The following is a 12,126-nucleotide window of genomic DNA, read 5'->3' on the forward strand; positions in this document are numbered from 1 at the left end:
TTCTTCCCATAACAATAACGAAATGCTGATTATGTGAGGTAAAAAATGTGTTACCTAACCTTACTGTGTTAAACATTTTACAATAAGTACACCTTAAATTTACACAATGTTAAATGTGGATTATATCTCAATAAAGCTGGAGGAATAAAAAGAAAGTATGTTTGAAACATACTCATTCTCGAATTCTACTTCCCAATTAGAAATTCTGCTTCCTAGTGTTGTTGCTTATATAAGACACTGTTCTTAGTGTCTTATATATTTTAACTATAGTTTAAAAATTTCATTTTACATTCAAAGGTGATAATTAACTTAAAAACTATGCTGTCCAAATTATATCACAGGCCAATTGTGGGTGCTCCGAAGTACCTTCTTGCAACCAAGCACTAGCCAGCAGGCAGATGGCCAATATTATAGCCAGTACCCAGTAGAAATCAGAAAATTCCCTCTACAGAAATAAGACTTGGTCTCAAAGATGCTCAAATACTTTTGATATTATTTTTAAACCAGATGCATGAAGGTAAACACCATCACGAGAGATTTCTCCCCCCCCCTTGTAAGATTTTATTTATTTGAGAGAGAAAGAGAGAGAGCCCACACACATGAGCCAGGGCAGGGGCAAAGGGGGAGGGAGAGGGACAAGCAGACTCCAGACTGAGCATAGAACCCGACTCGGGGCTCGATTTCACGACCCTGAGATCATGACCTGAGATGAAACCAAGAGTCTCGGAGGCTTAACCAACTGAGCCACCCAGGCGCCCCTCTTTCCACTTTCAGTAAATTTACTCCACGGTGTTTCTAGCACTTAAGTGTCTCTCAGATATCAGCCACAAAGATGTGCTAGCAAACTGTCTGTGGTTTGCAGTTCTGTAAACAATTCCTCCTTGGAGTCAGTCACCATTGCGTATTTCCTAGTTATTCACACGCCAAGTCTGACTTTCTTCTGTTATTCTTGTATTTGTGACTCTCCTGCCCTTCTTCTGCCTTTTTCCACCTACCCCCAACTTTTTTTCATTTAAAAACTTTTACCTGAAACAGACTTCCACTGACCAGAAATAACTTAGAATCACAAACTATCAGGGCTGAAAGATTCCTATCATTTATGCCAGTGTTTGGTAAGCTCCTTCTGTAAAGGGCCAGAGTAAATATTTCAGGCTTGTGGGTCATATGACCTCTGTCTAAACTACTCATCTCTGCCAGTACAGTGTGAAAACAACTACAGACCAGACACAGACAATCAGTAAACAAGTGTGGCTGTGTTTCAATAAAACTTTACTTACAAAAACAGGAGGCTGGCTGGCCTTTGCCTAAGGCCACTGTTTGCCAACCTCTATTTTGTCCACCCTCCTTTGAATATCTCTACATCAATGCTTCCCAAATTGTGCTCTTTAAGATTGTAATGGGTCTACTTAAAAAAAGACAAAAGTTCCATGGTCAAACAGATCTGGGAATGCTATATACACACATTCTACTTTACTCTTGGAGATTCACAATGGTAATGAATGCAAAGGGAAAGTGGCCCAAAGTAGGCCAGTTTCTATCCTTCCTCCTTCAGGCTGCTCAAGCCTCTTGGACTTGTCCTACCAAATCAGGGGTAGGAGTGAGGTCTACTGGAAATTGCTCTGTTTACTTCCTGCAATGCAACCCAACTCTTATGAAGGGAAGTGTTTGTAATTCTTCCATCTATGATGTTTTTGGCAGGAAGTCTCAAAATTATGTGTTTGGTATATTTTCTAAATTTCAGCACTGAAAGGTAGCTTTCGTATTAAGTTATGAAAAAACCTTTACTGATTATAAAAGGAATATATGGTTATTTTAGAAAATTGAAAAAATATTAGTATCCAAAGATAACCACCATTAACATTTTGGTATGGGAATGTCTAAATGTGTGTATATAATTTTTTAAACTAAGTTCAGATTATTTGGTATATATAGTTTTGTATTTTACTTCTCTACTTGACATTATACCCGAAGATTTTTCTGATACCATTAAAGAGTGTTCAGAGAAGTGGTTTTTTAATGGCCAAGTAACTTTTCCATCACAATGTTGTACTATAATTATTTTAACTACCTCCTCTATTTGGGGACAAGTCCTTTCCTATTCTTTCTCTATTTATCCCTATCTTTTTCTTTTTAAATTACAAATGCTGATATAAACCAGTCTTTGTCCAAATCTTTGATTTCTTCCTTAGGAAAAAATTCCTAAAAGAACAATTAACGGGTTGATTTGGTAATTTTTAAAATAGGATTGTCAAAATGGTTTTAGTAAATGATGTAACAATTTATATTTTCACTGAGTGACAGAAAGGCACAACCCTAACCACACCCTAGCCAACCATTATAAAGTAATGCTCATTAAAAGATAAAATCTTCATTAGGCAAAAATGACATCTCACTGACTTAATCTTACATCTTTGCTTGTGAAGTGGAACATTTGTCATGTTTAGAAATTACCTTTGCTCTATTGTGAACTGTAGGTTTATGTTAATTATTTTATCATATCCATTTGTGTGCACTCTTATATATTCAGAATATTAAATTTCTTCCCTACCTTGTCTCTTTAGAGTAGTTCTCATACTTTATATACAGAAGAATTACATTTTTATACCTTAAAATACCAACTTTCCATCTGTATTCTCTTACTTCTTTTATATGTAAAAGCAAGTGGCAAGACTCTTCTACCATCTTTCAACATTTTTAAGGATTCAATTAAAATTTTAACTCTGTATTTTATTTTGACACAAGGTAAATACATAATTTAATTCTTTACAAATCACCAATTGTCCACATATCATGTAATGTAGGAATCTTTCAATCCACACTGATTTGTGATTTCACTTTTTCATACATTCAAATATTATAAAGTGCATTTAAGTTTCTTTTCCCAGCTTCCTATAGGCCACCATATTTTTTAAATGATGTGCACAAGAATGGGATTAAAGAGATTTTTTTAGAATCAGCAGAATAGAAGAGGTTCTATTAGAAATAATTTAAATACCTGGAAATGATAAGAAAGAAAAAACAGTAAGGAAATAAATGCTATCTTTAAGTATATAAAAGAAGAGGTTGAGATGTAAGTCCATAGAACACTGTGGTGGTTTAAGACAGAAACAAGAATGAATTTTTTGATCATTAGAAAAAAAAACACATGGCACAAAGTTTATCTAAAGATTATAGCAATGGTATACATGCAGATCTTCAAGACAATATGCAAGGATGAACTCTAGCTAAGACAATCATATGAAGGCAGAGAAGACTAGATAATATATGATCCCTTATAACTCCATTTACTAAAGAGAGAGTTAAGGAGTTTTAATTTACAATACTGTAAAAGACTACCACATAAAAACTGGGAACACAATATTCTCTACATATAAAAAAATAAAATACTTAGCTGCCTTAATTTGTAACAAGAGTTTGGTTAAAACTCTTAAAATTTATCAAAACCAAAGCCTGTTGTTCTCTTCTTCAACCTCTTTCCTGATCGTCTGACATGAACTGCCCTCTGATTCTAGACATTTTTACCTAGTTTTCTATTATAACCTAAACCCAACACATCTTAAACTGATGCTTTACATCCTGAACAAACCAGCTCTATTACCTTCTTTTTTAAACTTATTGGCATAAAGTTGTTCCTAATATTCCCTTATATCCTCTTAAAGTCTATAGGATTTGTATAGGATTCTTCATTCTTGATATTGGTAATTTTGTTTTTCTTGATTGGAGTGGTTAAACACATTCCAATTAAATTGATCTTTTCAAAGGACCACCCTTGGTTTCATTTACTTTGTTTTCCATTTCATTTATTTTTTTTATCATTTTCTTCTTCTGAATGCTCTAGATTTAATTTGCTCTTTTTTATCTAGCTTTTAAAAGCTTCCTTCAAAAGGCGCCTGGGTGGTGCAGTTGGTTAAGCATCCAACTGTTTTGGTTCAGGTCCTGATCTCAGGGTTGTGAGATTGGGCACCGTGCTCAGCACAGAGTCTGCTTGGGATTCTCTCTCCCTCTCCCTCTGCCCCTCCCACTCATGCTCTCTCTCTAGGATAAAAAAATCTAAAAAATAATAATAATAAATAAAGTTTCCTTCAAAACACTATGTTAACTGCATTCCACAAATTTTGATAAGTTGTATTTTCATTTTCATTCAGTTCAAAATAGCTTCTAATTTCCTGTGACTTGTTCTTTGACCCATGTATTATTTAGAAGGCTGTTTAATTCCCAGATATTTGAGGATTTTCCAGTATCTGTTATTGAGCTTTAGTTTAATGCCATTGAAGTCAAAGAATATACTTTGGATGATTTAAATGCTATTAAATGTTTTGAGACCTGTTTTAAGCCCTAAAGGATTTATATTTAATGCAATAATTGATATAGATTCAAATTTACTGTCTTGCTCGTTTTTATTTGTCCCATTTATTTTTTCCTTTTTCTCTTTTCCTTACTTCTTTTAGATTGATTAATTCTTAAGATTCCACTGTATTTCCACTATTGACTTATTAGCCAAATCTTTCTCTACTTTTTAGTAGGTCCCCTAAGTTTTATGACAGGCATTTTTAAATGATCACAGTCTACTTCATATATTATGATCTGATATGTGATACAAGGATCTTACAAGTTTATTTTCAATTCTACTGTAATTTTTTTGTTAAAAAAAAGTTTTTGTTAAAAACTTCACTGCTTTGTCATATATTTTAATTTTATAGGTTATAAGCTATTTTTCTATTTAATATTTTTATATATATTTTTCTATTACACTTATATACTAGAAACTACTATATTGATATTTTATATTTTTTCTATTATATTTGTTATAAACTATTTTCAATTCTACAGTAATTTCTTGCTAAAAAAAGTTTTTGCTAAAAACTTCACTCCGTTTTGTCATATATTTTAAATTTATATGCTATAAACTATTTTTCTAGGTCAGAGATCAGCAAACAAGGACATGCCACCTCTTATTTGCAAATAAAGTTTTCCAGGAAGTCAAGGTAGTTTGATTTATAATATGGCTGATCTGACGCTACAAGGGCAGAGTTGAGTGGCTGTGACAGATACTGGCCCACAAAATCTAATATATTTACTGTCTAGCCCTTTGCTGAAAAGGTTGGTGCTCTCCTATTTAGATAGGAAATTACCTCTTAAAGTGATGAAAATAAGAAAGAATTTTATATTTATTTTTTTGTTTTTAAACCATTCTGGCCTGTTTGTTTCCTTTTGAAGACCCTGCAAGTTTCTGTCAAGTACTTCTGCCTAAAGAACTTTAACTTTCTTATAGCACAGGTCTGCTGACAATGAATTTTCTCAGCTTTTGTTCTGAAAAGCTATTTCACGTTCATTTTTGAAAGATATATTTGCTAGGTATATTATTTGGGTTGACTTTTTTTTTTTTTTTTCCCTCTTAGGACTTTAAAAGTGCCGCTCCACTGTCTTCTGGCTTGCACCATTTCTGGTAAAATGTCAGCTGTAATTTTTTATCTTTGTTCCTCTGTGTCTTTTTTTTTTTTCTTAATGAGCATTATATTTATTGTCTATGTGCAATACAGATTTCCTTATACATGAAGTAAAGAAAACCATTTTAAATATGTCCCTCTCTAAACCTATAAACCCAAACTGCAGTGAATTAATCAAGGTGCTGTCCTGTTAGCAATCAGCCTTCACCATCGCCACAGTTACCTCCCCACAGGATATCCCTCTGGTTAACTTTGCGTAGGTCCTCCTATTCTGGCTCTTGCCTCACAATCACAGTTGAAACCAAGGATTTCAGGGAAAACACAGGAGTATCATGAGCCAGGCAGCCCTAAGAATAAATGAAGTCATGTTCCCTTTGGGCAATAGAATTCTCAGTTCTAATACTGAATGTACAATCTATTCAGGCCATGTGGCTTTTTCAAAGATTTTATTAAGGGTCTTTACAGAGTAATAGCCAGACTCCAGATCCAGCTGCCAAGGAGACTGTGGGTCTGGCTGTGGCTTCCCACTCTTCTGTTCCAAGATGGGGGTGGTGGACAATATCTCATCTTTGGGTTCCACAACGCTCACATGGTCAGGTGGGGGCTTCTTAGGGCCAGTCTTACCACTTGGATCCTGGGGAAGCATGATCTTCATTTTGATGCTCAGCACACCCTGTCTGAGCAGCATATGGTACACGGTAGTGTCAACATAATAGTTAACAGGGTCCCCACTGTGAATCATCAGGCCATCCACAAACTTCATGGATTTAACCCTCTGTCCTTAGAGTTTCCCAGACACCATGACCTCACAGCCTTTGCCCTACTCTCCATGATGGACCACAGCACACCACACCACAGCAGGCCCTCTACACAGCAAGGCTTCCTAGGAGTTTGTAACAGAGACTCTGCCTGGATAATAGCACACAGACCTCTTGTGGCCACCTTTTCAGCATAAAGCTCCACATTGCCCTCAGGGAAGTCAAACCTCTTCTGAACCACAGCGGTCAATTCCTGGATCAGCCGGCCCTCCTCAGCAAGAACATTCTGCATCCTGGTGGCTAAGTTAATGATTTCAGTCCTGGTTAGTGTAAGTTGGACCTCCACTCCAGAGTAGTTAGCCCCCAAGTCAGAAACTCGTGCAGTTCAGCTTTGAAGATGCCACTGGTGACAAACTTCCTCTTCTTAGAAATCTTTACCACCATCCTGCCACTGTGCGGCATGGAAAGGAAAAAGTCCTCTGTGTCTTGTTAAAATTTTCTGGCTGTCTTCAAGACTTCATTATGTTTGGTTTTCAATAGTTTATATTTTTTTAAGATTTTATTTATTTATTTGAGAGAGAGTGAGACTGAGAGAGAGAGCACGACTGGGGGGGAGGGTGGCGCAGAGGAAGAGGGACAAGCAGACTCCCCACTGAGCAGGGAGCCTGACACGGGGCTCAATCCCAGGACCCCAGGATCATGGGCTGGGCTGAAGGCAGATGCTTAACCGACTGAGCCACCCAGGTGCCCCTGGTTTTCAGTAGTTTAACTATGATGTGTATAGGTGTGTTTTCTTTTATTACTACTACCTATTATTATTATTAGCATACTTGGGACTGTCTGAGCTTCTTCTTCTTTGATCTGTAATATGATCTTGTTTATTTTTTAAAAATTTTGGCCATTATCTATTTAAATATTTTTTTTCCTGTTCTGTTCTTGTTCTCTTTTCTTTGTGAGACACCAATTTATTTATGTTATACCATCTTTTATTTTCCCATCTTAGATATTCTGTTCGACCTCTCTTTATCTTTTATTTCAGTTTAAATAATTTATACTGAACTATCTTCAAGTTGATCGGCTATTTCCTCAGCTGTGTTGAGTCTCCTGATCACCCTGAGTAAATACTTCATCTCTGATACCATTGTTTTTTCTAATTTCCCTTCCTCAGTTATAGAACGCTTTCACTCTCTGGACAAATAGAAGTATCTTCAAACTCTTTATGGTTTCCATCTTTCTGCCAAAATTCCTCCTCTGGTTCATTCAAGTTATCTACTTTTTCCACTAAATCCTTTAACATACCAATAATAATTAAAGTCCCTGATAGTTCCAATATCTGGGTCTCCTTTTTGTTGATCCCTCAACAATGTGCCAGTTTTCCCTTGCTCTGTTTATGTCCAATAATTTTTGACTGAATGCTAGGCATGGTGTACAGAATAGCAGAGACTGAGATAATTATTATTTATACTTGGAACACGGCATGTATATTCTGTCAAGCCATTAGTGTGGACAGGTTAAGTCAATTTAGAAAGGAACTGAGCTTGGTACAGATTTTACTGTTGTTTTAGTTACCTTTAGCACACCACAGTTTTCAAATTCTTCTAATGGTGGACCTACCATTATCTTGTGCAAAAGAAGAGAGATGAAGAGCTGGAGAGTTTTTCTCAATTTACCTGTTTTCCTCTCAGCTTTCAACCATTTCTGCATACCTCTACCACACAGGGATTTCTCTATATTCTTCTTTTTTTTTTATGCTCAGTTAGTCGCTGTATAGTTCATAATTAGTTTCTGATGTAGTGTTCAATGATTCATTAGTTAAGTATAACACCCATGGAAAGCTTTTGTCTGTTACTTGGTGGTAGGGCAAGTAGGATTTTCAGCTGTCCCTGTCCAGCCTCAGTATTAGGTAGGCCCTGTGCACCAAAGGGTTCTTCCCTCCAGAAGCAGAAAGGTTTTGCTTCTAATCTCCCCCCAGAAATTTATGAAATAAGGCTTTCTGCCCCTCCCTCACTGGTTTGAGGCTTAAAGGAATCTGAGTAAATGAGAGGGGCCTTGCACCTATCTCCCAGGTGCCACAGATTACCTCTTTCACCTCTTCACCACGAAAATGACTTCTCAGGTCTCTGCCTTGCTCCCTGTGGAGTTCCAGGGAAATGTATTTGCAAGCATGTATGAACTCCCCTTTCATCTGGGGCCCTCAAGTACTCCAAAGTAGTTCATATTGAGTCTTTAACAATCAATTAAAACTTTTTCGATTTCTTCTTTTTTTTTAATATTTTATTTATTTATTTGACAGAGAGAGACACAGTGTGAGAGGGAACACAGGCAGGGGGAGTGGGAGAGGGATAAGCAGGCTTCCCGCAGAGTAGAGAGCCTGATGCGGGGCTCTATCCCAGGACCCTGGGATCATGACCCTAGCAAAGGCAGATGCTTAACGACTGAGCCACCCAGGCGCCCCAGTCAATTTCTTCTTATCCACTTTTATGGAAGCCATTTCTTTCTCTCATGCTCTGCCAAAGGTCAAAGAATTAATGACCCATTCTATGGGGGCAATGGGGTGTGCAATTCTTTGGAATTTAGGTTACTTGGCTGCTTTGCAAGCTGAGCTCTCTGATGGGCTCAGAGAAATTATGATTTTGTAGATCATCTAGCTTGTTATTGTAGATAAGAGTGGGATGTTATGTGCCACTCTTTACATGCTGAGTAGAAGTTCCCCTTCCACTTTGATTCACCTTCCTTTTCTGTTTTGGAAAGGCATCACAACTCTTCCAGTCACCCAGAGAAAACCTGGGAAGTATCCCTGACTTCTCTATAACAATGCTGAATATTCAATCAGTCAATAAAGTCTGGATTAGATAAATCACTAATATCTTATTAGAATCCTTTCTATTTTTCTAGTATAACTACTTATCTCACAATGGCCTCTTGTAACGATATTCCTTCAACTAGCTGCCTCCTCCAATCTGCCTTCTTCTCCTTTTTTTGTGTGTGGAATGATTGTATTTTTATTTTCTATTTTTTGGCTTTTAATTTTCATTTTAATTCAGATGGACTTTTTTTTTTAGATTTTGTATTTATTTGAAAGCAAGGGTATGCACAAGCAGGGGGAGGGGCATAGGGAGAGGGAATCTCAAGCAGACTCTGTGGTATCCAACGTGGGGCTTGATCTCATGACCCTGAAATCATGATCTGAGCTGAAACCAAGAGTTGGACACTTAACTGAGCCACCCAGGTGCCCCTCAAATGAACTTCTTCTAATTAAACCTGACTTTGTATCAGACTGCCTCACTACAGTATTGTATTTGACTCTTTACAATCAAGGCCATGATCAATCTGATCCTATTCTGCCTTCACAGGCTAACTTCCTAAAGGAATACAAGTGTTCTATTTCCATACTGACCCAAACCCTCTTTTTAACACCTGGAAATCTTATAATTCAAGGTCTATTACAAAGGGGACACTTTCTATGAAAAAGCTTCCCTGATCACACAGAAAGAATTCCTCTCTTCCAAATTGTATGCTGCTTTATTTGTATTATAAAAATAACAATTATGGACTGGGTATTAAATTGTACACATCTCTTACATCCTTTATAATATTATAAACTCTAAAAAAACAGAGATCAGACCTTATAAATTGTTATATTCTCTTTTAGCTTTCCCACATAAATATTTATCTTGCAAATTAAAACAGCAAAATTAGTAACATGAGTCTTTCTTATAATCCATCCCTGACAAGGTTACTAAAAACTTCTGCCAGCCAAAAAATGTCTGTTGTCTCAAAAAGGAAAAAACACACACTGCAACTATAATTATGCTATCCAAACATTTTCAGAGGAAAACCCAATTAGGATTAGTTTAGAGACCTCCTAGCATAGCCAACCATTTATGCTATTAGAGTTAAACCTGTAATGGTAATTCCAAACATAGATATACTGAAATTCCTTTATTTAGTTCCATGTAAATCACCCCAAGAGATCCACAAATTTTACCAAGGAAGACCACTGCCACTAATAAAAAGAAATAGCTTATCTACCTTAGTGCCTGATTTGGCAATCATACTCAGGCATTTGGCAAGACGGAAAAGGACAAGTTTCTCTTAATCCTTTTCAATAAATAGGGAAAGGTATAATCACAAACACAGGAAGAAAAAAGAGCAGCTCTAGTATTTTATTCCTTTTTATAATACTACTCTCAAATACATTTTCAAGAAAGAGCTTATAAAAATCCTGTATGCTACTTTAGTGAAAAGCCAGAGTAGGCACTATCTTTACCAATTACCTTCTGCAGCGAGGCTATATAGCTGGGGCCAAACTGGAACCTGAACTTAATCTGACTCAGACACCAGACTACATGTCTAAAGCACTATCTTTTTCATATATTCTTGAGAACTGCACAAAATGAAAAATGCTCTTCTTGCTAAAACAAATAAATAATACATCCAACAGGTATCCTTATCAATTTGACACAGATTATCCAACAATTCAACTTCTAGTAATTTAGTATGAGAAAATAATCATATAAGGAAGTTCAGCATAGCATTGTTCATAATAGTAAAACAAAGGAAACAATTTAAAAGTTAACCAATAGGGAATCACTTACACAAAACAAAGTGCAAATAAACTGTTCAACGATGGAAAATGTTGATATAGATCTATATATTTATTGACATGAGAAGATGTTCACAGCATGTTGTTCCAAGAAAATGCGTTATCAAACCATATACACATCTGAGCATGTTCATATGCAGTACTCCTAGAAGGCAGGATTTGGAGCATGTGCCATTATCAATTTATTGCCCCTCAATTCCAAATTCATCCTTCATTGCCTGCTCTGCAAAAATTAAGATGAGCCCTTTATCTATCCTTTTCTTTGCAGAGGACATGTTTTAAATTTTATCAGCTGGAGAGCAGCTTCTCCCAACACCCCAACCCCTCAGGTGGTTTTGTAGCAGAATGCCTTCAGGGAGACACCTCCTTGTGACTGGCTGCCTAGCATACCAGACCTTGGGTTCTGAGCAGGGTTCAACAGCACAGCAACTTCTCTGTTGGCCAGTAAAACATGGCCACACTCTCTCCAACACAGTCTGGATCTCAGTCCTGAGGAGCTTAACACTCTCTCTCAGACCTACAACTTGTGACTGCTCTTTATATCTGCCATTCTTATATTCACTAGAGTTGTTTTTACTTCTTGCCAGCCCACCCCTTGTTACTCTAATTCTGTTAAGGTTAATAGTTCTTTATAGTCAGGATTATCTGCTCAAATTATTGTGTGGTTTTCCCAGAAGTGAATGACTGATAAAGGCTAGGGCTTTTCCCTTTTTACTTTTCAATGTTGTCTGAATTTATAATAAGCATCTTTTGTATGTGTGATAATTAAAAAGGCATGTTATTTTTATTTTGGAAAAGCTCAGTGCAAAATAAAAAGTACTTTAAGTTTTTCTATTTTAATAGTGCAGAAATATATTTGTGAGATTAAAATGACTGAAATATAAAGAACATTCATTTGTGTAAGACTGTAGTTGTTCAGTTCTTTTCAGTATTATCCAAAACTGTGTTTCTAGGTCATTTTAAGCAGTAGGAAATATTTAGAGTGCTTTCTTTTCCTCTTAGCTATGCCATATACTAGTCTTTAGAAACGGGTTATTAATCATGAGGTATCCTAGAGTAATAGGTACTGTGATAGATACTAGTTCCTCAAACACAGCCTCTTTCATTTTACTATTTCAGCCCCTCTTACCATGTTCAAGGATTATCAGTTGGGCTCCAGCTTGTGCATTTCCAACATCATTCTCAGCAATGCATTGATAGAACCCTTCATCTGATTTCACCAGACCCAAAACTTGAAGATCATGTTCCTTCTGAGAAAGAAAAACATAAATAAAATTTTATGATTTGACTGAGGAACATTAGTTCAAAATCCCAA

The 12,126-nt window shown here is 36.4% G+C and overlaps 1 protein-coding gene and 1 pseudogene across 9 annotated transcripts in view; both read right to left on the reverse strand.

Annotated features, from left to right (window-relative positions):
• Positions 1–12,126, reverse strand: part of NEO1 (neogenin 1) — a 250,853-nt gene that overhangs the window by 98,364 nt on the left and 140,363 nt on the right. For all 9 annotated transcript variants that reach the window (XM_078079123.1, XM_078079125.1, XM_078079120.1 and 6 more), the window contains exon 8: positions 11,941–12,061. In XM_078079123.1, coding sequence (XP_077935249.1) covers positions 11,941–12,061 — 121 coding nt within the window. The remainder of the gene's footprint in view (positions 1–11,940; positions 12,062–12,126) is intronic.
• Positions 4,830–10,860, reverse strand: LOC144382874 (small ribosomal subunit protein uS3 pseudogene; annotated as a pseudogene).

The sequence above is a fragment of the Halichoerus grypus genome, chromosome 8, assembly GCF_964656455.1.
Source record: "Halichoerus grypus chromosome 8, mHalGry1.hap1.1, whole genome shotgun sequence".
Taxonomy (NCBI): Eukaryota; Metazoa; Chordata; class Mammalia; order Carnivora; family Phocidae; genus Halichoerus; species Halichoerus grypus.